This window comes from Equus caballus, chromosome 25, assembly GCF_041296265.1.
Source record: "Equus caballus isolate H_3958 breed thoroughbred chromosome 25, TB-T2T, whole genome shotgun sequence".
In the NCBI taxonomy this organism is placed as follows: domain Eukaryota; kingdom Metazoa; phylum Chordata; class Mammalia; order Perissodactyla; family Equidae; genus Equus; species Equus caballus.
Window position 1 is genome coordinate 28830835 of NC_091708.1, and position 27571 is coordinate 28858405.

The 27571-nt window shown below is 46.0% G+C and overlaps 1 protein-coding gene across 1 annotated transcript in view; it reads left to right on the plus strand.

Annotated features, from left to right (window-relative positions):
- Positions 1-240: 240 nt before the first annotated feature.
- Positions 241-27571, plus strand: part of PAPPA (pappalysin 1) — a 236685-nt gene continuing 209354 nt past the window's right edge. The window contains exon 1 of the mRNA XM_023628753.2: positions 241-718. Within this exon, the coding sequence (XP_023484521.2) occupies positions 301-718 (418 nt within the window). The 5' untranslated portion in view covers positions 241-300. The remainder of the gene's footprint in view (positions 719-27571) is intronic.

A 27571-nucleotide genomic window follows, 5' to 3' on the forward strand; every position in this document is an offset into this window, starting at 1 on the left:
TGAAATAAAACAAGAAGGAAGGCAACCAGCTGTTAGAGGGGGAAAATAAGGCAGATAAAGGAGCGGGGAGAGAAATTAATTGCCAACCAGGAGGAGTTGGGCTGTATTTTTCAAAGGTGGGGGGAGTGGAGCACACACCTTGAGGAGGAAAGCGAGAAAGAAAAGAAAAAAGCAAGTGGAAGGGGGGGCTCGCCCAAGAAGGGTGAAGAAGCGAAGAAAGTCGAGGCGCTGAGGCTCCCAAAGCTGGCAGCTCCGGGCGGCGGTGCAGGGGCGAAGGGGGGGCGGGGGGGACCGTCGGACATGCGGCTCTGGAGTTGGGTGCTGCGCCTGGGGCTGCTGAGCGCCGCGCTGGGCTGCGGGCTGGCCGAGCGCCCCCGCCGGGCCCGGAGAGACCCGCGGGCCGGCCGCCCCCCGCGCCCCGCCGCCGGCCCGGCCACCTGCGCCACCCGGGCGGCCCGCGGCCGCCGCGCCTCGCCGCCGCCGCCGCCGCCGCCGCCGGGCGGTGCCTGGGAAGCCGTGCGCGTCCCCCGGCGGCGGCAGCAGCGGGAGGCGAGGGGCGCCGCCGAGGAGCCGAGCCCGCCGAGCCGGGCGCTCTATTTCAGCGGGCGAGGCGAGCAGCTGCGCCTCCGGGCCGACCTCGAGCTGCCCCGGGACGCGTTCACGCTGCAAGTGTGGCTACGAGCGGAGGGGGGCCAGAGATCTCCGGCGGTGATCACAGGTAGGCGAGGGCGCCGGGGTGGGCGCCGCACCGTCCCCGTGTCCCCAGAGGCGCACGGGTGCTTGGGCGCGGGTGGCGGGCTGGTCGGGGGCTTGCGGGTGTATCTGTGCGGGAGTCGCTCCGCCGGCGGCTCGGCGGCACCCGAGGGGAGCTGTGAGCCTCGCTTTGCCCCATCTGCGGAATGGGCGCACTCGGAAGGCGTCTCCGCCTACCTCCCGGGAGGAGCACGGAGAGCGCTCCTGGCTGCCCCGAGACCCGCAGTCAGTGAAGGCTGGTCCCCGGGGAGCCTAGTGCACGCAAACCGTGTTCAGGATGGTCAGACGTACTGTCTGTGTTTGAGATGGAGGGGAGGATGACCCAGTTGGGATGCATGTGTGAAGAGGCTCGGGGACCATTGATTTCTTTGACTTTTTAATGGAGGTGACCTCCCTTCGCTTGGCCGCGTTACGCTGAAAGCCTGCAAAGACAAGGTTGTTGTGATCGCCAGGACTTAGAAGTCCTCGAAGTGCCCCAAAGTTGCTCTCTGCTTGATGCCGCCTCTGGGATTCACCCGCTTCCCCCCAGTCGCACACACACACACAGTCCGCCAGCCCATGTCCTGGCTTTTAAAGCCCATTGCCTGTCACTCGGGGCTCAGGCGAGACCTTCCTAACGCACACTCCGCCAGTCTTTCCCCGACTCGGCTGCGAAACGGGGCGCATTTCTCATTTGGGACTTTTATGAGCCCGTAATGAATTTGAGTTCTCCCTCTCACCCTCCCTCTCTCTCCCCTTCGCCGTTCCACAGCAAAACCCATAGTGAAACCGGACACTTTGCAAGGGTTGCAAACCTTAGAAATGCTCCAACATCCATCCCCCCCCCGCCCCCCAAATGAATCTATGGCAATGCCTTTAATAAAACTGGGGGGCGGAGGGGGGCGGCGCTGGAGGAGAGAAGCAAAGTTTTGCCTCTTCTGGCTGGGAGATTCCCTTCCTGCACAAACAGTCTTGCCATGTCCTAGGACGTCTTAAATTGAGAGTAGGGGTTCCCCCTTCACTCGAGCCAGGAAACGTGTGGAGGCGTTCTGCGATTCCACCCCTTTACACACACACTTTCTTAGAGGGGAAAGCTCTGAGCTCTTCCGGCAGTTCTGCTGCTCTCTGTCTCGGCGTGGGCTTTCTCAAACGTTGCGCTGACTCCATCCTATTTACATGAAGTCCATTTCGGGGGACCCAAACTCTGGCGCTTTACCAAGAATATGCCCCCAGAGCTCCCACTCCGCCGCTACCAGACAGAGAGCAGGAAAGTGACTTTCCCCCACATCTGACGTCATCACTTGCTATTTTTTCTCTTTTTTTTCCCCAGGAAGGAGAGGGAAACTGAGCTCATTCACTTTTAGCCCCCAAGTCCTAGTCACTCAGAGTGGGGGTATATATAACGTATAGAGGAGAAACCTTATTCATAATAATAATGATGGTGGTGATAATTTAGGGCTGTGGTCGTTATGTTCACTTCTCTTTCGGAACGTAGGAAAGGCACAGAGCCTACTGCTTGGAGATGATTAAAAAAAAAGTAGATCTGATTTTTCCTAGTCTTTATTTGTCATACCAATAATTTGGAAGGCTTCCCCTACGGAGGGGAGAGCCCAGGGCTGAATAGGTATCATCAATGAAAAGGTAGTGAATGCATTTTTTTAAAATATATAACACCTGGGATTCCACAGGAGCCTGCTTTATAAATGTCTGTAATTCAGACAAGGAGCCTCTCTTCACACGCGTTCTCTTGAGCAGTCATTCACTCTGTCACACAAAGATTGTGCAGTAAAATACTTTAATTGGATGGGGGATGTTAGGTTATTATTGCTTGTATAAAATGCCTGGTCCATTTTATGTGTGGAAATAACATTCCTCTCAAAACGAGGGGAAAAAAAAAAAAAAGGCACAGCCTGTCGTGTAGCACGAGAAAGCCAGGAGCTTTTCTCCCGAGGATTCTGGTGGATTTCTTTTCCCTCCCCCAGTTGAGTCTGAGCCAGATTTGGCGGTGTGTAAACACCTGGCCCTGAGCCAGAAAAGACTCATTCTGCGTATCCTCCACACAGTGCAGACTGTTGGACTAAAAAGAACCTGCTTCTCCTTGAATTAAAAAGCAAACAAACAGGGGTTCTTTGCAGAAGCACTTTTTCAGCTCCTTTCTTTGGGTAAGTTCAGGCTGGCAGAGGCAGGCCCGAGGTGGGCAGTGGGGATGTGGGTGCCAAGCCACGTCCTCCCGCGGCGACCTCGGGTGCCCAGTTTGCTGCCTGACCTCTGCTGCCTCTCTCTGGCTGGGCGTCGCCACTTTCGTAGGAATCCCTAGTCACCTATCTTGAGAGAGAGAGAGCAGGCATCTCTCAGCAGGGACCGCGCTGCTATTTCAGGCAGAGGGTTGCTGCCTTGCTGTCAGGCCAGGCTGCCTGACATCACTCTTTGCTGCAGGATTCAATTGGTTTTCGTAAAGGTCTAATTTTACGGTGCTGTTAACCGGGTCTGTCGTCTGGCAGAGGTAGGCCTTGTCGCTCCTAGTAGGCGGGCTGTGCTCCCAGATCCGCCCGGGATGCTATTTCTGCCCCGGTTCAAACTTCACTGACACCAGTTCAGACAGGCGCTCGGAGATGCAGAGGGAAGGAGTCAGGAGCAGTTTGCTTCTGAAGCTCAGAAAACATGCCTTTTATTTTTCTGAAAGGGAAGAAGAAAAAATATACGTGTTAATAAATAAAAAAGGAAAGGCTCATGCAGACAAAAACAAAGACAAAGTTAGAGAGTGCCTGTGTGCTGGATACTTCGGAGGGCCCACCAAGGATAGGTGGTCTTTAGGAATCCTTTAAGGCTACTGTGAAAAGGGTCTTCAGAAGTCACCCAGGCCAGTTCTTTCTTTGGCCAAATAGGAAGACAGAGACCCGGAGGGGGGAGGGGTGTGTGTTGGATGACACAGCTCCTCAATGACAGGAACTAGGAGTTAATCCTGAGCATCATGACTTCGAGGCCTTAGCCCCTAGACTGCTGAGAGAGCTTGTCTGATAAAACACTATCACCTCTCACCCCCCACACACCCACCACCCAGGCACAGCCTTAAGCCTTCGTGCATGGCAATTTGGGCTCCCTTTCAAGTCTGGAGGTGGGGGGCCTTCTGACACATCCCTTTGCTTTTGTACCATACCAGGCGGGATCCAGCTCCCTGCCCATCATCCCCAACCATTCCCCCCACCCCCGTTTGAAAGAAAGAGAAAGAAGCAGAAGAAAAAGAAAACAATAGACTCAATTTGCTCCATCGAGCAGGGGCCCTGAGCAGCAGTTAATCTTGTTAAAGTTTCTCCTGACCTGTTAGATAAGTGCAATGTGGACCCCACAAGTGCTGCCCTCCTCCCACCCCCATCCCTTAGTGCCAGAATCCCTGCTCAGAAGGAGAAAAGGATTTACCTGAATCCCGTCCAGCACCTCTGATTAATACGCTTTCCTCTTTTGTTCTAAATGTTGGACTGTTGAGTTTCCTGGCTCCTCTAAGGAATCCTTTTATTTCTACATGTCAGCAGCCCCCACTTCCTACTACCGAGATGACCCCCCGAAAAGAGTGCCCACATTTTACCAACTTTAGAATTGCTGTGACAGGGGAAGGCTAGGTTTCAAGGAGTCTATATACTAACATGGCTCTCCCAACAAGATTTGTAGTCACACCTGGGGTCTAGAACATTGCAATGGCTAAAAACCAGTTTTAGTAGTCAGTTTACCTGTGGAAATCCACTTCTGCCTCTAACTGGCTGGGTGACCTTGGGCAAGCTAGTTGATTCCTCTGGTCTTCAGCTTCCTTATCTATAAAGTGAGGATGGCATGAATACCTATCTCATTAAATGAGCTCACACCTGCAAAGTACACAGAACTGGACTTGGTGTATATAGTAAGCACTCAGTAAACTTCTCTCTTATTATTGGACATCATTTTCCAAAGATCTCAGTCTTGGCTTTATGGACTGGGGACACTGAAGGGCAGGAAGGAAACCAGCACTTCCTGGGTGCCTCCAAGGTCCAGGCATTGTGCTAGGCGCTTGCCTTGTGCCTCCGAGTTTCACTATCACAATCAACCTGGGAGGTGGGCATCATCTATCACCTCTGTTTTACAAATGAGGAAAAACAGTCTCAGAAAGTTGGAGTGACTTAGTCCAAAGTCCCACAGGCCGTTGGGTTGACAGAGCCCAGGTATGAGCTCCAGTCCCAAATGCCTGTTTCCTCTTCAGCTGTCTTTTTAGAGAGAAAAGAGCTGACTCCTGTTCCCTTCTTTAGTCCCACTGCAGAACGTTCCTATTCCTTCTGCCTCTCTGTGTGCAGACCATACACCTACAGACTAAAGAGGACAAAAATGGGTACAAATCTTACGTGGACCCTTGGATTTGACTTAGCAGATCCGTTTTCCCTTCACATCAAATTCTCAGACAGGCTGGGCTTGGAATTTCTGTTGCCGGTTACTTGCTGTGTGATTTGCCTGAAGAGACTTCATCTCTCCATCCCTTGGTTTCTTCATCTGTAAAATGGGCATAATGATATCAGGATATTGCAGTGAAATAAACATGCAGAAAGTACCTGGCACAATGCCAGCTCAGATTAGGGACTCGGTCAAGGGGAGCTGGATCCAGTAAGTCAGTCTGGTCCCTTTTCCAGTTTGCTAGCTTGGCCTTCAGACAGTGGGGTGTGTCTGGGCACTGTTAGGACTTCCCCTCTCCAGTTGCTGGGGGGGAGTCTATCTTGAGTATACAGTGTATCTTGGGGAACAATTAGACCCCCTGAAATCCCTTCCTTGTGCTTTGATTTCCTTTTCTTTGACCTAATGGGTTGACTCCGTGGTGGTAAAGAGCCAGAGGAAGTCCAGAACTGCTGGACCAGTGAAAAGGAAAACCAGTTATCCTCGAGGGGGAGTATGCACCCTCAGGAACAGAGGCCAGACAGTGGTCACAGTGGAGTGCAGGTCACACATCTACTGTCACATGCCTTCTGCTCCTTCCCCAGATGCCCTCCAACTTCTTCTTTTCCCAGGCAGCGTTCACGTGGACAGATGGGGTGATGGAGGCTGCGTCACCCTTGCCCCTCTGCACAGAGGAAAGCAAACGAGGCTCAGAGGTGTGGGGCTCAGGAATGTGAGTCACGCATGGACAGCCCAGGCACGGACTGAGCCAAGCAGCTCATTATGGCACAGGGAAACTGAGGACCAGGGTCACACAGGGGCTAAGAATTAAACTATATTCACAAACTGCCTCCTCTCCAAGGGGCCTGGGAGATCATGTGGTTCAGTAGTTGCCTTCCCTGGCAACTCTTGGAATCACCGGCTTTTAAAACATCCTGATGCCCAGGCTGCATCCTGGGATTCTGATGTCATGGGTCTGGGGTTGGCCTGGGTGCTGGTGTTTTTCAAAGCCTCCTCAGGTAGTGTGGAAGGACCACCAGTGAGGAGAATCACTGATCCTGTCTGATGTGGTCTGATGTGGCCCTGTTCTACAGATGGGGAAGCTGAGCCCCAAAGGGGAAGTAGTCTGCCCTGCCTACTGAGCTGGTTAGTGGGTCAGCCTTCAGAGAAATTTCACTGTCCCATTTCTGAGTGTCCAAGCACCAGGAAGGACTCTTCTTCCATTCTCTATTCTCCTGCTGACCCCAAACTCCTAGGTGCTGTGGCCCTGACATTCCATTTTTCCAGACCCATTCCTGAGTGTGAAACCACACTTTCTCCTTCCACTGCCTCTTTCAAGGTACTAACACTCCCGTAGAGGGCTAGCCCGTTGAATTCTATGTATCTGATTTTAAATGAATCTCTGCACCTGCTTGCGAGGGGAGCCTCTCTGAGCAGAAAGAAGGGAAACTCAGCTCTAAGGCATTCCCCGCTTTGGGCTGGGCTCATCCTGCAAGAAGTGGTGTATCCCTATTCTTTCAAAACCCCCTCACCTTGAGATCACTTTGAAACCAGTACTGGCTGCAGGTGTCTCAGATGAGGAAGAGAGACGATCCCTAGGTATGCCAGGTAGGAGGACTCCCACTTTTGCCACTTGTGCCTTGTCTACCTATGGTCAAGGACTCAGGAATCCAGCAGGTGCCTATTTCTCCCCTCATCTGCTGCCCCTTGTATGGAATTTAATTTCCTTTCCCTCAATGTCCCTTTATCTTTCTTCTTACTGCACTGAGGGCTCCGCTTTGTGCCTTGATGTACTTATTGGAAATGCTCAATTGAGAACTGACTTGTGGATCTTGGCATCTTGGCTCCTTTGAAGACTTGAAACTGGGACTCAGAAGCTCTGAGTTCAAGTACTGTCTCGGCCTCCTCTGAACTGTGTGGCCCGGGGCCTCTGACTCAACCTCAGGGGAGAGTTTCAAGTGTGGTTACATTCAACATCCCTGTCTCACGAGTTGCCATAGGAACCAGGTGAGACAATGGCGGCAGAAGCTCTTGGCCAAGATCAGAACCCAGTCCACGTGTCAACAGTGGTAGGAGGAGCCAGAAAGTGAGGGATGTGAGGGATTTGTGCAATGAAGGTCATTCCTGGAAGGTGCCTTTATTATCGTTATTCACACTGTAGATGATAAATAGTGACCGAGTTAGCAAATCTTTTCATACCTGTGACCTCACTGGAGTCCTTTGATGTTGGGACTTCACAGGCGTACTGAAACCTACCACTTACTTGCTGTGTGACCTTGACTGCTCAACTGCTCCTCTCTGGGCCTCAGTGTTCTCAGGGTGCACACCCACACAGTGAGGGGTAGGGGTAGAATAAGGGCTTTCAAACTGTGCCCCACAATCTTAGGGATCCCCTGGGGAGAGGTGGAAGAGAAGGTCTCTGCCTCCCCCTCCTTCATCTTATTCTGCTCAAATTTTGTGATTCTACAAGATTCCTTTGAAGGAATGTGTAAGCTGCTCCGTTACAGAGTTTGGACATGGACTGACTGAGGAATTATTGTTAACCTTATTAAGGTGTGATAATGATATTGTTATTATGTATTTTTAAAGATCCTAATCTGTTAGAAATGCATACTGAATAATTTATGGGTAAAATGATGTTATATCTGTTTTATTTGTTTAAAGTGCTCCAGAAAAAAAGTAAGATGTTGTGGGGAAGGCAGTAGATGAACGAAGGTTGACAGAATGATAACGGTGAAACCAGGCGACAGAAACGAACGACTTCAATACATTTTTTGTCTGTCCCTCTATGTATGATTTAAGATTTCCATAATAAAAAGTTTGAAGAAATTAAGAGTTTGGGAGTCAGAGGAGGAGCTGAAGTCTCAGGTTCCTGCGTGTTCTGTGAGCTGGTAGGTTTCCAAATACAGAGGTGGCAACTTGGAGGGGGTTAGGGACTCTCCCAAGGTCACACGGAGATTAACTGGAAGTCAGGATGCAGTTCAGGCTTCAGACACTAGGAGCTCCCTCTGCTCTCCTCTCTGCACACCTGCAGACTCAGCTGACTGGCCATCCTGGGAGAGCTTGAGGGGAAGGAAAGAAAGGCGTGGAGCCTTGCTGGGCAATAGGAAGCTTTTGAGTGAGGACATTATTTGCTGCATGGAATCATCCCACACACTGTCAAGCATTTAGCATCCTTGGTTCTGTGCATAAGAATCCCCTAGGATCTGCCAGTCATTGTGACACTCTAAAACATACTGTGACAATAGACACACACTCACATTTCCACATACCCCTATTTCTCATTTTTCTGGCTCTTTATTTCTCTCCATCTCCAATTGCCCTTGGAGCCTTCTAGAACCTTCTAGAGCCTTGTGCTTACCTCATCTCAGAAAGAGTTGACACCATCAGGAAAGAAGGGAAAGGCGCATGTGTTTACCGAGGGAGTATTTTGTAGTGGTTGAGCATAGGACTCAACAGTCAGACTGCCTGAGTTTGAGTTCCTGACTCACCCACCTGCTAGTTGCGTGACCTTGGGTGAGTTACTTAATATCTCCAAGCTTCACTATTCCCATCCGTAAAATGCGGATAATACTGGCTCCTACTTCATACGGTTGTTTTGAAGATTAACTGGGCCTCCATGTGGAAAATGCTTAGTGATGGAATCTAGACCATGGGTGAACACGCAGTAAACGTTAACTCATACTGGTATGTGTGTCTGGCCGTTGCCACACATTATTTCTAATTCTTTCAATCACTCTATAAGTTCGATGTGCTTATCTCCTTTGGCAGGGCTGGAAATTAGTTTTTCCTCCCTTACCACTCAGGAAAGATACATTGCTATCAACTTAATGTAAAACAAAGACTAAATAAAAGATGGAAATGTAACCACTTTATTGTTTCATGTTCTAAAAGCAATGTATTCTCATTGCAGAGAATCTAAGAAATATAGATCAAACAAGTAAAAATTTGTCCATCCCTTGCCCAGGCATTCAACAAGTATTTATGGAGTTCCTGCTACATACCAGGTACAGTTTTAGGCCCTTAATATAGAGCAATGAACAGAAGAGGAAACTATCCCTGCCCTCAGGGAGTTTATATTCGGGTCACATAACATTAGGTGAATGTTTATGAAGCTAAGTAAAGAAGGGCATCTGGGGAACACTGTGTGGGGTGGGGTTGCAGGAGGAGTGAGTTTTAAATAGGGTGCTGAGGTGAGGCAGTAATGAAAAGGGGCATTGAAGGAGACCTGAGAGTAGACCCAAGGCCATCTAGGGAAGTCCCTGGTGTGTTGGAGAAGGAAGAGCAGTGGACTAGGAGCTTGGAGATGTCAGTTCAGTCACCGGCTTGCTGTGTGCCTTTGGACAAGTCACTTTCCTTCTTGGGGCCAATTTCCCTCACCTGAACAATGAGGGATCCTTCTGGTAGAGATCTCCTAGGATTCCATGATCCTAATCAGAACCATCCTAAGACAAAATTGCAAAGATGGCAATAGTTCTAGTTTTCTTCTCTTTTTGGTGCATTTTCCACCACTAGGTGGTGCCTGTGCCTGTCCCCCTCAGGGGCCAAGAGCCCACACACTTTCTGCTTCCTCTTCCCTGGCAATACTTATGTTCGAAAAAGGACATGGTGTTCCTTCTTGCTGAGGTATCATTGACTGATAACTTTGATTGCTGCTCTTCCATAGACATAGATACTTCAGTGTCTCCCCGGAAAGCTTTATATTAAAAAGCAAAGTACCAATGGGTAGAATTTCAGTCAAAGACTGACTGAAGACATTATTTAGGGAATATTGGTACTTCCCAATAGCTGGAAACCATCTCATTAATAACATTACTAATAATAGCTGCCATAAATATCCCCTGAGTGACCTTACCAGTGATCACTTACTTGGCTAATGGTTAGAGTACTCAAATTTTGTAATTTCTTACTATATAAAAGTCATCCCAGACAACTTCCTGGACATCAGAGTAGGCCACTGGCCTTTTAGTCTTGCTTACCATTTTAATCAGATGATTTCATGAATTAAAATACTAAGACTCTGGAATCTGTAGCAATCTGTTAGCCTATTTTCCTTCTGGGCATCCTCGGTACTGTCATGGATAAAATACCTCTTGCTCCCTTTTGTTCTCCTCTCTTCTCTCTCTCTTCCTACTTCTTGTACCTAGCACATTTACTTTGGCCACTTAGATTTTTTCAAACAAGAGAAATAAAATTTGTTTTCCAGTATTATTTACCATAAACGCAGTGTCCACAGAACCTGTAAGAGTAGGAGAGGTGACCGTGTTTCAGTTTTAGAGAATCTGAGAAGATCCCAGGTTCCAGTTCCCTTGGAGGAAACAGAGACAGAAAGTCTAGGAGGTGAGAGGTCACATCTTGGGATCCAAGTATCTGGATTGGGAGAGTATATTACTAAATACAGTGCCCTGGTCCAGCCTTTTGCCTTCAAGAAGCTTCTGGTCTAACCCATACCTATCACCTTTATGGTCAAGAAGTTATTCCTATATCTGTCCCATATCCTTCTTTCCTTAATTCCTGTCGTTCTATAAACATGAATGTGGCTGGGCAGAATATGAACAAATGTGTTTGTATAGAAGGGGTTATTTCTCCTAGTGAGATTGGAGATCTTTCAGCTACAAAGGCTGATGAGAAATAGAGGCAGATATGACAACAGGCCAATAAGGAACAAAATGGCCTTGTTCAAAGAGATGCAAAGTACATAGACAGAACACATAAGAAACGAATACACACTGTACTGTTTTGTGAAGCAACATTCATGTCAGTCCAAAGAACTGAGGTCTGTGAGAGTCAGCAGCACTCATCTAAGCCATTCATTTCATAGGTGAGGAACTGAGGGTTGATGAAGGAAGTGACTTGTCCAAATCAGTGACCAAGGTGAGTAAGATCCTCTCTCTGTCTTGTGAGTCTTAGGCCAGAGCTGGATCTACTTGTCTCCTGACTTTGCACCCCATCCCATGGAGTAATTACCATCTTTGCTGCTGAGCATCAATTATCTCCAGACTCTGCTGTAATCCAGACTCATAGATCCAACAGTCCCCTGGAAATGTCTGCATGCACTTCAAACTCAACGTGTCCAAAGCTGAAGCATCTTTCCATCAAAATTCCTTGTGTCTTCATCTAACATCACCCACTCTAGATATATTACCCATCATATTCAATCAGTCACCAATTCCTGTCTATCCTGCCTCCTTAACGTTTTTATAGCTAGTCTTCCATCTTGTTAGCTTAGGTCCTCTTCATTTCTTGATTTGACCACTTCATTAGTATTGCAATGCCCGCTTCTCTGAGCCTCAGCCCCTGCACCGCCTTCAACCTATCCTCCAACATCCGACAGTTAGATCTTTCTAAAATGCAAATCTAACTCTATCACCTCCATAGAGGCCCTTCAGTAGTGCTGGGATTATTTGCAGTTCCTCCAGATCCCTTAGACTTTTTATTCATATCATTTTCTTTACTTAGTGTGCCTCCTGTATCCCCATGCACCATTTTGCAGAACACTTAGCCCTCTATAAGATTCTGCTCAAGAGTCTAATCTTCTTGAGAAGCCCTCCCTGACTCTTGCCCAAGTATAACTGGTTCCCTACCTCCGTTATCCACCTGTCTTCACTATACCCTCTGCATGCATGTACCAAAACACCTGGAATTCTTTATCACATTTAATTATGTGTATATTTGGGGTCATCTCAACTTCTCCACTGTCTAGCACAGTGCCTGGCTTATAAAGGAGCTCTATGTATTTTTGTTTAGTGAATGCATGACTGAAGAAGAGAACTGGCTAAGTATCTAAAGATTCTGGGAGAAAGAGCTCAGGAACCTCAGGCATGTTGCATTACGTAACCAAAGCACATGACCTACCCTGTGCGTCACACTCAAAAACATTACACAGTGGTTAATTCCATTTCCCCTTGAGCAAAGAAGTCAGAAGGAAAAAGAAGCCTGGCCTTCCAAAACAGAGAAGGGAGGGAGCAGCGTATTTAAATGCCTCTTCAGCTCACATTTCGGCCTTTCTAATCCAAGCCACATTTCAGCCTTGGTCTTCCCCAGTCAGCCCCTAGCCTGTTTGCAAAGCATTTGTTTTGTATATGCCTTGCAGCACATAATCCCAAGCTCTGCTCTCCTCTCAGGTTTCCCCTCTCCCCTTATCAGGGTCTTACTGGGCCTCGAGTGTCCTGGAAGTCCTGTCTGTTGCCTTTTTCATCCGTTTCCCTCCTTCCTGATGGGGGGCCCTTCCGTCTGCTTCTCTTGGTCTTGTGAGACCTTGTGGTGACCTCGGGATCTGGAATCCTCTATCCACTGTTTATATACCCTTGGGGGAGAGTACGTATTCTCAGCAGTAATAACAGTAATAAAAGCAGCTAGCTTATAATGAGCACTTACTGTGTGCTGGCACTGTACTGAGTGCTACTCTTTGAACCCCTCTGAATTAGGTTTGGAAAGTTACATGACTTGCTGAAGGCCCCACAGCTAAAGGGTGGTGGAACTGGGGTTCAAATATAGGCCACTTCAATGTCATCTCTATCCACAGGGCCTAACGCACTGCTTGGAACACAGTGGCTGTCCAGTAAATGTTCCATCAGAGGATGAATATATGAATGAATGAATGAATGAATAGATGGATGGTTGGATGATGGTGCCCCCAATGGCTAATGCAAATATTTAGAGATTGTAGAAGGAGAAAGGAAGACAAGGGAGGGAGGGAGAAAGGGATCAAGGGAGAGAGAGGTGGAAGAAAAATTTAAAGGAACGTTATCAGAGATTGGCTAAGAAATATCTTTGATATGCAAAATATATTTTATTTGCAGGTGACTTTTGAACAAAAAGGCCATTTACATCCACTAGAGTGTTTCCCACCTTTAAGTAGTCTACTGGGAGATATACACTTATTTCAAAGATGCTCTCTGCCAAAGACATTTCTAGATTTCTTTTTTGGGAATCAAAGCCTGCGGCATGTTCCCCAAAACGTGCTCCGTGGAGACACAATGTCACCCTCTGAGGAGAGCCCTGATGCATTCTGAGCAAATCTGGGACGTTTGTAGGTGATTGTGCTGCATGAACTATGGGGTTCTGAGTAGAAGAACGACTCTGGAGGAACAAGGCTGATTTGTGACATACTCTTGATTTGTGATATACTTGGAGCCGATGAAGGCTCATAGAGCTGGTATAAAGCTCTCAGGATGACTCCGTTACAGAACAGCCACACTGGGCTGATTAGATCTTATCTGCTAAAAACAAACAAATACCATATCTTCTTCATCATTTCCCCAATGATGGTAGAGTCTGATTTATCAAATCTGCTCAGTTTACAGATGGAGAAATTGAGGCCCACGCAAATTAACTTGTTAGATTAAGCTAAATGAGTAAAGTTAGCAGCAAGTTGACAGCAAGAATGAAACCAGAATTCAGGTATCTTGACTCCCAAGTCAGTGATCTTTCCACTGAATTAGTCTTTTTGGTAACTTTCCTTAAGCATTTCTTATGTGACAAATCTCTGTCCTAGGCATTCTGTGAGATTTAATAGGAAATGGCAGTTTAATAGGAGATAAATCTTCCTTCCTTCCAACTTTCCATCCATCCATCCATTTAACAGATAGTTATCAAGCAACTTTTATGTCCTTGTGTATTACACATTGAGCTAGGTGATTGGGATTAAAAAGAACAGGGCACAGTTCCATCTCTTGAGGAACTCCCAATCCTAGTGGCGGAAGCAGACTGGTAAACAGATGCATGACATCATGGTAACTTCTATAACTAAGCAATTAATAAAGTCCTGGGGAAACACAGAGGCAGAAACACTGTGTTGTTGAACACTCATGTTTATTATGGAGGCTAGAAAGTGCTTTGAGATTTTAGATGCATAAGAGGTCCCTTCCACCTCGAAAGGTTGAAGACTTGTTCATGAAATAGGTGACGTGTATGTATGTGGAGTGTTCACCTTGTCTTGCTTGTGGATGTATCATGTATGTCATTTTAAACGTAGAACCATAAATCAAATTCAAATAATAAACACTTTTTGATTCATGCCTTGACTGAGGACATTCACCCAGAGTAGCTTTTAGGAATGTGACACTAGAAATGATTGGACAACTCAATCCATCACCATCCAAATCAAGTCTAGCAGCCCCTTCTATGCCCTTCTCATTGCATTTGTCACTCTATTGTGATGGCCTTCATACTTTTCTGTCTCTCTCCACTTATCTCCAAGCTCCTTAGGAGCAGAGACCACTTCGGTCTTCATTCCTACCTTTTCACTTTATCAGCCCTGCCAGTTGGTGCTCAGTAGACTTTGTTAAATGAATTGGAGATGGCTCCAAATAAGGGAGAAGACAGGGTGAGTGAAAGTGGTACAGTGAAGTGGGTGCTTTGAGACATGATATCATGGATCTTAGGAAAGGCCAAGCAGTGAACGCATGCATGTTAGGTATGGAATTAGCTGGCAGATATGGCCTTGGGCTCTCTAAGCTGACCAGTTACCTGTGTATCTTCTTATCACCTTTCCCTGTCACTCTGCCTCCCTTCCTTTCTGCTTAGCCAGTGTACCGTTTGGTTGGCTTTAAGTCCTTTCCCCCATTGTTTTCTCTCAGCTTCTCCAACCTCATCCCTAGAGATTGCTGCTGAAGAACCCAGTGTAATTGTGTGAGATGTACCTATGTTCTTTCTGCAACCTTCACCTGAGCCTTGGAGACCTCCCAGAGGATAGGAGAGCAGAATGATGACAGGAATGTCTTCCATGCTCAGTACACCCTCCCAGGGCTAGCACACTGCAGGGGTTCTACAAATATTTGTGGGTGGATTTCTAGATGAATAAATGGTATAAATTCACAGTGCATCTGGTCCAGTCTCCTCAGTTCACAGATGGAGAATCTAATGTCCAGAGAAGACCAGGAAATTATCACAAGTTCCATCCCAAATTAGAGACAGAGAAGTACTGGATCCCAGTTCTCCTGACCATTCCTTCTGTCCTGCCATATTGTCTGGGATTTGGGCCTAACTCTTTTGAACGTGGTCACAAAGATTTCAGATCATTGAATCCTGTAGTTGGATAGTGCCCAAACTATCCTTTTGTAAGTGGGAAGTCTGAAGTCCAAAATGGGGAGACATTTGTCCAGGGTCCCACAGTGAGTAGTGACAACACCAAGAAAACCTCTATGTGTCTCCATATAGTCAACAAATATACAGTGTGTGCCTGACACTGTTAGAAATGCAAGAGTGAGCAAGACAGAGCAGGTCCCTGCTCTCCTGGACTTTGTATTCTTGTGAGGAGAGACAGACAACAAACAAGTAAGCAACTATAAGGATTTATGTATTAATAATGATAAGTAATAAAAGTGGTGCTATAGGGAGTGACTGGAGTAGATGGACATTGATTTAGGTGACAAGGCTGAGGCTTGAATGACAGATGAAAAGGAACAAGCCATATGAAAAGATAAATGAAGAAAGTTCTAGAAAGAGATAGAACAGCTAGTGCATAGACCACGCAGCAGGGCAAGTCCAGGATGTTGAAGGAACAGATGAGCAAGCTGGGAGACGTGTGTGTCTGGAGGTGAAGGCAGCCCAGGTCATGGAATCTAGATTTTAATCTAGATGAACTGGGAAGCTGTCAGGGAGTTTCAAACAAAGAAGTTACAGGATCTGGTGTAGGTTTCTGAAAGATCACTCTGACCTCTAGATGGAGAATAAATGTCATGAGCCCAAGAGTGGAATCTCAGTTATACTATTCTCATGATGTGAGTTGAATGTTATGTTATTATTTTAGTTAGGACTTAGTATTTTGGTTGATAGCATTACCCTTAATTTCCTTGCTTATACCATTCCCAACTGAAATACCTGAATAACAGAAATATTTTAGATCAACAGAGGAGAGGAGGGTTTCTTGCACCTTCATCTAGGAGAACTTGAAGAGATTTGTGAAGACCAAGACATTTTCTGTAAAAATTTGAGGCTATGCACATTTTTCTGGGGAGAGTGTCCAAAATTTTCATCAGTTTCTTAAAGGGATCTATGGACCCCCAAATGATGACTTAAATGCCTAAAAGCAGGAGGCATACGAGGTCATTTCCTGAAGCCTGTTCTCAGCTGTAAAATCTGAACACTTTAGGAGATCTGTGAAAATGAGAATGTTGATGTTGAGTTGTCATTTCAGACTGAGGAATTGCACTTTTCTTCATCTGTACCCTTGTTGGAGTAAATAGAATTTGGGACTTTTTTCCCTCTGAGGAGAAGTTAGTTTATTCCTTAGAAATATAATCTACAACTTTGTTTATTCAAACTGTGGTCTCTGAGTTTTAAAAGTGAAGCAAGTTCATGTCAAATGTGGCCTGAGGTAGTCCTGACCATAATTATTCACTGCGGACTTTACCCATGAATCTATGAATCCAAATATCCATCTACTATTCCATCCATCCAACCATCTACCCTTCCTTCCTTCCTTCCTTCCTTCCTTCCTTCCATCCTTCCTTCCTTCCTCCCTCTCTTCCTCTTATACCTACATTCCTCCATACCTTCATCCCTCCATCATTTCACCTCTTCACCCTTCCATCAGTGCATGCCCTCATCCATCTACCCTTCCATTCATTCCATCTTCCATTTACTGGGCTCAATGCTAGAGCTTCGGCAAGAGTTAGGAGGCTCCAATTCTTGTTCTTATGCCACTGTGAGTCCTTGAAAAAAATCCCCTGAGACACCTCCACTGAACCTTTTGCTTCTACTAGGGTGCAGTTTGAAAACCCCACTTCAGAAGTTGAAAACTACCTTGAAAAAATTAAAGTACTCTAGCTGTGTAGTTATATAATTATTAGTATTCCTGGTAGTGCTCTGAGTCTGGGTCTAGACTACTGGAGGCTCCTTTATACTAATATTTTAGATCAATAACAGCTTCTCCTCTTAGGTCAAGAGGGGTAGGAAACCAATAGAGAATGAGAAATAGAGGCAGGGTTCTCTGGGCAAGGGCAGGCTTCATAAAGGGAGCTAACAGTCACTTAGCCCCTGGACTCTCTTTGCCCACAACCCCCAAAGTCCTTGTGTAGTGATTCAGAGCCTTCATGATCTGTGTGCGCCCCTGGATGCATGATATAGCAGGAAGCCCTCGTGGCATGGGGTTGTTTCAGTTTCCGAAGCATTTTCGACATGTACCTATCATATTCCCACTCGCCTTGTAAAACAAGCATTTTCATTTAATACAGTGAAGTCTTTGTATTCTCAACAACAAACACATGGTCTAAGGCTCGCGGACACAACCTGCCTTTCTCTCTAACACCCTCCCCCCACAACTCTGTCTGCCCTTACAAAGCCCAATGTCAGCAGAAATATCTATTTACAAACAAGGGCTTTCAGGGAACAGTATTAGTAGCTCACACAAATCTCTAAAACATGCCCCCACTCTGTCCTTGGAATCCCTGTGAACAGCGTGTATCACTGGCAGCAGCTTTCGTGGAAGGCTTCCTGCCTTTCCATCTTTCCATCTGTCTTTATGTCTGGCTTCCTCTGTCTCCTTCCACTTATTCATTAAAACCGTGAGGAACCTGGACGGGAGAGGCAGTCGGATGCTGGCCTGGGCCTCATGGATATCTGGAAAACAGAGCCCAGACAGGGAGTTGCTTGCAAACAGCAAGAACGACCCAAACACATCCAGCCTGCAGTGTCATCTGAAGCAGACACTGACTGAAGAGGGATTATTAATGGGGTGGATGTAATAGTCACATGATGATCATGCAGCTCTAGATCATTTTTCTAGGATTATCAGCAACTGAAGGGAATCTTTTGCCACTCTCTCAAACTTGAGTCTATTTTAGCTCCCTATTATCCACACATGGCAATGATAATAGCTAACATATTTAGTGCGTCACATGTGCCAGCTGCCGTTCTGAGTACTTTGCATGTGTTAACTCTTTGTGTTAACTCCTCACAATGACCCTCTAAAACAGGTACTTTTATAATATTAGTTTCCAATATGAGAGAACTGAGGTACAGGAAGGTTAAGTGAATTGCCCAAGGTCACACAGCAAGTAAATGGTAGGATCAGTCTCCAAAGTTCACGTTCTAACCACTCCTCCACAAACCTCTCTAGATCAGATCAGTATTCCTTACCCTCACATTCAACTTCCTCCCCAAACATTATTTCCTACCATAACTTTTCCTAGTTCGTTATATCAGGGTTTCACAACCTCAGCACTGTTTACATTTTGGAATAGATCTTTGTCATGAGACTTTGTCCTGTTTATTGTAGGATGTTTAGCAGCATCCCTGACCTCTATCCACTAGCTGCAGTAGCACTTCCTCTCTAGTTGTGATTAGAAATGTCTGCAGAAACGTTGCCAAATGTCCACTGGTTGAGAATCATTGACTTACGTGGATTCTGCTGATTAAATGGAATAATCTGGTGCTCCTAGAACATATGTCCCCACCTCCATGCTCTTTCACCTTTGGTTTCCCCCTTGACCTTGCAGTGTCCTTGGCCTCCCTCCCATCAGTCTTCTGTTCCAGAGTCTTTCAGTTCCTCAGCATCTTTTATAGCCAGAGAGGAAATACTAGCCTGTCTGGGTTACTGATCTGCTTGTTTTTATGCTTTCTTATTTAAAAAGGGTCATCGATTCCAAACTTTCCATTTAAATCCCCTAAAGATTCCACAAGAGTCTTAAGTTCAAAAGTTCAATTCATTCCAAGTATTCAATAATTATTTATTGGGTCTACCTTGTGTCAGATCCCAGGCTAAGCACTCAGAGTGTGGAGTCAAAGGAGATATAATACCTGCACCTCAAGAGTTTATGTGATAGATTATCGGAGCTAGAGAGGAACTTGGAGATCCACTCTCCACCCTTTGCTGGTTGAGGAGATGGGGAAACCAAGCCCCAGAAGGTAAATGATCAAGATCAACTAGAGACCAAGCTCAAGGCTGAGCTAGATCATCCTCCACCTCGTGGAAGTCCCAATGAGCATCTAAATACCATTTATCCATCTGGAGCCTTAAAGAGCTCCTTTGAATTAAATTATAATTCACTATTTTCTAGTGGATGTGAAAACAATTGAAAATTAATATCCAAAAGTCTATCAGCCCTCTCTCTTCAAAATTTTGCTTACATTCCATGCTTTTCATTGTAGGTCTTCAGGCTGAATGACTCCAGATTATCAATGAGCACTGGGCACAGAGTCCAGAGACATGAGTCTTGGTTCTTTCAGCTCTGTGACCCTATTGATAAACATCAAGAAATCCCTAGCTAATGATGCCCATTTCCTATGACTCTTTTCCCGAAAAACCACGCAAGATTCCCTATTGTCTATGGAGTACATTTCAGATCTCTTGGCATGCCATTCACAGTCCTTTGCCATCTACTCTATTCATTTCCTTCCAATACTTTGCGCACCTTCAGTTCTATCAAAAGCAGATGTCTTGCCATCTCCAGGGTCACCTTCTGGTAATGTCATAGCTCTTGCTTTGCTCATACTTCACCTTCTGCCAGAAGATCTTTGCCCCGCTTCCCCCCACCAAATTCCTGTTCCTTGTGCAAGGTTCTGTTCTTATGTCACTCGTCCAGGAAAACTTCTCTGAGCCTTCCTGTCTGAATCAAGTGTTCCTTCCTCTGAGCTCTGTTTGCTTGTACCTCTATCAGGACTTACTCTATTATGCTTTATTGGCTTATAATTAAAAACTACCCCTCGTCCTCATGTGATCACTTTACCCCTGGCTGGGCAGCATAACTTCGAAGTTAAGAACGTGCAATCTTGGGTCTGATTGCCTGGCTTTGAACCCCACCTCTGTCACTTGCCAGCAAGTCACTCAGGTTTGGACAAGTTATTTGAGCTTCTCTGGGTCTCAGTTTCCTCATCTGTAAAATGGAGATGATAACAATGCCTCCCTGCTTGGATTATTGTGAAGGTTATATGAACTAATCCATGCAAAGAGTTTAGCACCATGCCTGGCATGCAGTGACTGCTCTGCAAGCATCAGCTATCATTGCTCTCCCCGCATTGGAGGGTAATTCCGGATGGCACCAGCCCTGCGAAGTGGGGATCTGCCTGTCTGACTGCATCCCTTCCTTATCTCCCTTTGCCATCTCTCTCTCTGAAAGGCTCACCCCTGGCTGTGTGGGCCAGGATGAGGTGATGGCAGGCTCACCCGAGAGAGGAGCTTTTGTTTCCGGAGCTCAGCCCACACTGTCTGGGGTGCATTTTTTCATAACTTGCTGTGGGCCTGCATCAGTTATGAAATTTACATCATTTGTTTCTCCCATGTGGGAACCTTCCTCATCCCCCTGAACTCCTTGGATTGGCTACAGGTTCTCAGTGCCTCCTCCCAATGCTATTTTGTAGATGAGGATCTGAGGTCCAAAGGTGGACCCAAGGCTGACTCATCCATTAGGCGCAGTTGGTGCATTGCCTGAGGTCCACAGTACTTTCAGGGGCCCATAAAAAGGGCTTAATTTCTTTTCAAATCAGAAGAAAAAAGTTAATATAATAATAATACATATGTAACAATGAACCTAGCCTCTTGATTATATATATCTTTATATCAATGCAATCATAAAATGTAATTATATATATTTATGGAGGAAGTAAAAAGTGCCCTGGGTCCATGAAAGTCCTGATGTGACCCTGGATGAAGAGGAATTTGCCCAAGATAAGTAGTACATTCGTGGCAAATCAGGGCAAAAGTTCATGTGTTACCATCCCCAATTTAGATATCTTTTGCTTACATCTTCAAGAAAATTCCTAGAAGTTGTTTCACCACAGTCTTCTCCTTTCTCAGGTGAGAAAAGGCAGCCGGAGAGAGGATGCAACTTGCCTCAGGTCACACAGCTTAGTCCAGCTAGCATACAGCTGAACTGTGCTTTCCTGACTCCTTCTTACTCCTTTAGTATTTTACACAACAAAGCTAGTGACCACTCATGCCACCCTCCCATTGTATAGATGGAAAAACAGAGGGCCAAGAAGTGGAAGAAGGGGCTTACCTAGTGTCACAAAGATGCTCACTCCTGCCTCCAAGTCAGGGCTCTTGTTCCAGGGCTGTAAAGATGGTTCAAAACCTCAAAATCTACTCAAATTGGGTTTTCTCACAAGCCGTGGGCATATATTTCATTCATTCATTCATTCATCCATTCAACAGATATTTATTGAGTACTGATGTCCTCGGCACCACATGGAAGGCTCTAGATGCAGAGTAGTGAACAGACACGTACTCTTTACTGTCTCAGAGCCTCACTTTCCCCATTTGTGTGAACAGGATCGTAATTCCTATTTTGCCTCCTTTCGAGAGTTATGGAAGAAGCAAATGAAATAATTAAGATGCTCTGTGTGCTTTAAAACTTCAAGGGAACTTAAGAATGCTTCCTGTATCATTATAGCAGAGTATATAATCAATGTGGGGAAGATTTAAAAATTGACTATATAAAGATATAAGTATTCAATCAATTTTAAAAGAACATTTGCTTATTTATCCCTAGAAAACAGAAGGCATTGGTTAAGCACCTGGCTTTGGAATCAGAAAGCTGTGTTCTAATGCTATTCATGTTATTACAAGTCAAATGACCTTTTCCAAATCAGTGCAACTCTCTGAGTGTCAGTTTTCTCATCCATAAAATGGGACCAAGAGAACTTATCTCATAGGTTAGCTGTAATAATTCAACAAGATGATGCACATGAAGTTCTTGGCCTTGTACATGGCATGTCATGAATAGTGACTCTATTTGTTTCTCAATAAGTTCATGTGGCTCTGAGTGGCATTAAAACAAATCAGAGTAGTGATCCTAGGGATAATGTCAGGAGGCAGGTATGGTAATAATAGGTCTTCCTAATTGTATAGTATCAACTCCTATTGTATCTACGTTGCATCAACAGAGGACTGGCACTCGCATTAGGAAATAGCAGGTCTCTCACCAGAGGGTGAAGCCTGTGACTGGTCACGTTCCATACCCTGGACTCCAACTAGGACCTGATACAGTTGATGCCCCATGAATATGGGTTGAATGAATCAGTGAATGGATAAATAAATGAGGCAGGACTTGGGGATATTAATTTGGGAAATAGAAGAGCCAGGGGTAACACCACCAAAAGCCTTAGACATCTCCAGTGCTGTCCTGGGGTAAGGGGCACAGAATAACTCTGTGGGTTCCTGAAGACCAGATCCTGGACCACGTGGTGGAAAGGAAAGGGAAGCGATTTGGGTTCACTCTAGGAGAGCTTTGAGAAATGCCCAAGGGTGCAAAGGCCTTCCTCAGACAGCAAGGAGTTCTCTGATTCTGGAAATATGAGCAGTCACTTGTTGAGATGTTGTATAAGTGATTCAAGCAGGCGGTTGGTGGTAAAGGGGGGGATTTAGCGACCTTTAAGGGAACCTCCAGCCCTGACTATGCCTGGTTCCATGGATGATGAAGGGTAAGGGCTTGGAGCAGCTGTGAAGAATGTGGACAGCAGGATGCAGTGGTCTTTGACAATTTCCTGAGAAGAGGTATCATTGTTTCTGAGGTTTGGTGAGTGAACGGGGAGAGCTCGTAGGTCCAAATCATCAAAATGACCAAAGGTAGGCTTTCCTCTCCAGGGCAGCTTTAACATGAGCACCACTCAGTGTACCAGGGTCTGGTTTGTGCTATGGGAACGTTTAAGGGTGAACAAAACAAAAATGTGTAAATCATCCTCTTCTCCTCCACCTCCTTCCCTCCTCCTTCTCCCCCTCCTTCACCTCTTCCCCCTCCTTCTCCTTCTGCTTTGTCTCTTTCTTCCTCTCCTCCTCCCATATTCTTTTTTTTTAAGTTGATATGCACCAATTTCATTGACAATGTGTGAAAAAGAGAGCAATGAACACGTCTCTCTATTTCAGAGAACAGTGTCAGAAAAGCTGAAGTTTAACAGCACAGAAGAAGGAAAAAAACAAATGGTCTCGATTCTGAGGAAAAGGAACAGACATTTATTATTAATATCAATAAAAAGTGCAGTTAACATTTATCACGTGCTATGCAAATAAGTGTTTGCATTCTCTCACTAAATCCTCAAAATGGCACTATGCGTTAAGTACTGTTATTATCAGTTTACAGCGGAGGGAACTATCAGGGAGGTGAAGGGATTTTGCCCAAGGCTACAGAGCTAAAAAGAAGCGGAGCTGGAATTCCAACAGATCAGACTCCACAGTACACGAGCACACGTGCTGAACGCTTGTTATGTTGCCATGACCATGGGCCAAGTCCTGGTACGTTCATTATCTCATAAGTTCCCCCTGCAAGCAGCAGAGGTAGACAGTATTATCCCCATTTTACAGATAAGAAGACTAGTACTAGGAGAGATGCCCTGACTTTCCCAAATCACATAGCTGGTGAATGGTTGAGCCAGCATTTGAATGCACGAGTGTTGGTCTGTAAGACCCTGACCTTTCTATGTCTGCATAGCCAGCTCACGTGTGAGTAAAGAAGGTAGGCTGCAGAGTCAAGAGCCAGTGGAAAACACAGGTCCATCTTGAACCCTCAAAAGCACTTTGCCATCCCAAATGCACCACATAAGCCCGTGTATTAATAAAGCTTTGGCATACTCCTGTCAACCTTGCCTTACATCTGGATCACCTTAAAAAGTTTACAATGAAATATGCAGACATTTATCTCTTTTCTCTCTTAAAAGAGATCTGTGAAGTATACAGGGTAAGACTTTTTAATCCCTGGAGTACTTATGGGAAAACTGAGGCTCAGAGAGTTGAGTGAAGTCATCTAAGGTCACACAGCTAGTTAAAAAGGTAAGCAGACTCATGTAGTCAGAGGGCTTTTAGGCAGTGGTTCCCAGGAGGAAAATGAATACAGACAGAGCGCAGACACAGATGCCATCGTGGATCTCTTCCAGCTATTCCATACAGTCCTTCAATGGGAAACCTGGCCCCACGCATTCACTTGCATGGCCAACTCATAGCTCATCGGAGACACTTGAGCTAATCTTGACCTTGTGACTTCCTCCAAAGGGTTACCCTTGATGCACCTGCCTCTACACCAGGAGACAGGAATGTCCAGAACTCAGTATAATTTGGGATAAGCCTCCAGCCAGCTGTGATTTATTTCAAGCCTCCTTGAAAGATCAGTCCTTTGAGCCAAGATGGGCTGGGAGGGATGAGGATGCTGAGGAGCAGTCCCTCAGGTACCCTCTCAGTGATATCCCAGCCTTCCTCTGAATGCCTGGTGCTGCCGAGTCCTCCAGGGTCATTTTGGCGGTCCTCCCCCCGACTGAACCAAGCGCAGGGACCATGGGTATACTTAACCCAAATCTGTCTGTTTTAATCACTCTCCTTTAGACGGATAAAAGCTTTGCATAGGATTGCTCTCTCAAGCATTCCTCTGTGGCTTTGATACCAGCCATTAAATCATGGAAGGGAAAACAAAACAAGACACAACAAAAAAGGGGCCAGCCTCAACCTTTAGCTTTTAATTTTTTTAGCGTCCTGAAAGAAACCGGATTGTTGACCTAAATTTCCCCTTTCATCCCCGCATCCTCTCACCTCTGCCTGTATTCCCCTGGAAGACATGCCATAGCTAGTGGACATCCTTAATTTGGAGGTCCTGAAATGGTCTTCTCTTCCCTCTTCCCCCTCCTCCACGACCGTACATCTCCCACAGTAAGAACCAAGACTGGGATGTCTGAGGGACCCAGGATCTCAGAGTCACAGGGAGTCTGAGGTGGAAGGGACCTCTATGGCCATGTGGTATATCCCTCCCATCTCAGAGGTCAGGGAGGTGAGGGAGCCCAGAGAGGGGGGCTGATTTTCCAGTGACCCACTGCAAAGTAGTGGCTGAGCTGGGACACAAGAACCTTGAGATGGGCTAAGAGTTATTCCCATTAAAGGAAGGCATCCTGGAAGAGAGCTCTGGCTTCAGAGTCAGTCTGACTGAGATTCCACCACTCTCCAGCTTGGATCCTTAGGGGGAAATCACTTAGCTCCTGTACTCCTCAGTTTCCTTCTCTGTCAAGGGAATTTCAGGAAAGCCCACTTCACTGAGTCCATATGAGCACTAAATGGGATGTCTGTGCTTACCAGAGAGACTGCCACATAGAGGTTTTCAGCAAATGCTCGTTACCATTATCATTATTTAATTGAAAATGCTACTTTGTCACAGGCAGAAATGACCCCGATAGAGTTTCTTCTCATTCCGCATCCACTCTCCCGATAAGAGAAAACAAATAATAATACAAACTTGGCATATACTTGCCATCCTTTGCTAATCGTCCTCCCCAGACAGCGATGAAAGTTAAATGTTGTCACAGCTAATTTTGTGTTGAGTTAAACCATCCCAGGAAAACATCCTAGGGAGAAACCCCACAGGATGGAGGCATGGTTGAGGCCATCCTTGTCTATGGGGGAACTGAACTTGAAATCAGGGGTCTTGAATTTCAGTTTTTCCTACTGCTTAGTGCTGTGTGACCTTGAGCAGGTAACCTCACCTCTCTGAGTCTCGGTTTCCTCACCTGTAAATAGCATCTGTTATACAAAGTTGTTGTAAGGGTTATGAGACACCTTGGCATAGAAGCAGCTACTGACTTGCTCAACACACAGCAGGGCCTTCAGAAAAGCACATTCTAGCTGAAACAGAAACACCCCTCCCCCGTGAGGAACATGCCTGTGCGTGGTGACCACACCACCAAGGTTTGTATTCTCCTAATGCACCTTGCTCTGCTCAGGATAGGAACTGAGTAAATTAAGGCAATGCATCATAAGCAGAGAAGGATTCTAAACTGTGCACAAAGCAGTGAAAGATGGCAGAGAAAGATTTGAGAGAGTCATTGAAGATTTCAGTTGTAGAGCTTGGAAAACTTGCTGAATGATGGTGATATAGTTTGCTAGGGTTACCATAACAAAATTCCAAGACTGAGTGTCTTAAACAACAGAAATTTATTTTCTCACAATTCTAGAGGCTAGGTGTCCAAGATCAAAGTGTCTTCAAGGTTGATTTCTCCTGAGGCCTCTCTCCTTGGCTTGTAGATGGCTGTCTTTTCCCTGTCTCTTCACATCATCTTTCCTCTGTGTATGTGTGTGTCCTAATCTCACCTTCTTATAAGGACATCAGTCCTATTGGATTAGGGCCCACCCTAAGGACCTCATGTTAGCTTGATTACCTCTGTAAAAACCCTATCACCAAATCCACTCACATTTGGAGGTACTAGGGGTTGGGACTTCAACATATGAAGTTTGAAGGGACACAACTCAGCCCATAACAAATGGAAAAGAAAATGAGAGGTAGCCAATAGTGTGACAACAACCATGACAAAACACATTTCAGTATGGACCCTGGAGGTTGGAACAAAGCTGAGTCAGAAACCAACAGGCAAGGAGACTGGTGATGGAAGTCTATGTGCTGAAGGACCAGCTCAGGAAGGCATTCCGAACTCCAGATAGACAACCAGGCCCAGGCAAATCTTGGATCCCAGTGAAGTGGGGCGAGCCAAGTAGAACAGATTAAGGGCTAGTAATAAAAAGCCGCTGATCCTTAGTCAACTTTTTAGACCCGGGCAGAAGAATGACATGGAAAGCTGTTTCCTGGCTTGCAGTTCAATTCAACTTGCTTGTGTTGGTGCTGTGGGACTTATAGAAATATTTTTGGAGGGGGCCTTCAAACAGCCCACAATAAAGTGTTTGGCACTTGGCACTTAATGCAGTGATGTGATGAAGAACCTGGGCCTGGGAATCCCATAGGCTTGGGTTCCAAGCTGTGTTACCTTGGACCAGCCACTATCCCTTTGAGCCTCAGTTCTCTCTGAAGAATGGGAAATGCTGATAGTTTTGTTGTGAGATTAAGCGAGAAAATTAATGTAGAGCATAATGGGACATAGTTCTAAATAAAAGGTAAAGGTACCAGGAGCTGTGTTGGATGCTGGGCATGTAGAAACGAACTGAACTGACATATGTGTGGGAAACAGAGGCATTGGATGAGTAATTACAGGAATGATGAGTTTTCAGACAGAGAAGAGTATGATGAATGTATGGGAGGAAGATTTGTCTGTACCTGGGGTGGAATGGAAGGGTCACACAAAGCTGCCCTGGGGTAATGCCATTAAAGTGATCCTTAGAGGGTGACCCCAAATCCTAGAAGATCCTCTCAGTATAGCCCTGGCCAAGGTTTTGGGAGCCTCCTTACAAGCTTTTGCCTTTGGACTTGCCTCCTTCACACATGCTGTTCATCTTTGGGATGAGGTTCAGTGGGTAGATGAGAAGAAAAATAGACAGTGAAAATAAAGAAACATCAAGCTTCTAGGGGTGGGGTAGGGGGGATATGAAGTCCTTTGCACAGCAAGCTTAGCTGCAGGAAGATAGGGACACATTAGAAAGGCCAACTGACCAGGGTTTGTGTGACAGGTGATTACCACGAGGCCAGGGCAAGCCCCTTTCCTGGTCTGTGCCTCAACCTCTCCATCTGTGCAGTGTGCTCCAGATACCTCATCAGCCTGTGAATGGGCTCTCCCACATGTTCCCTGGCTGTTTCCAGGCGCCTGTAGCTTT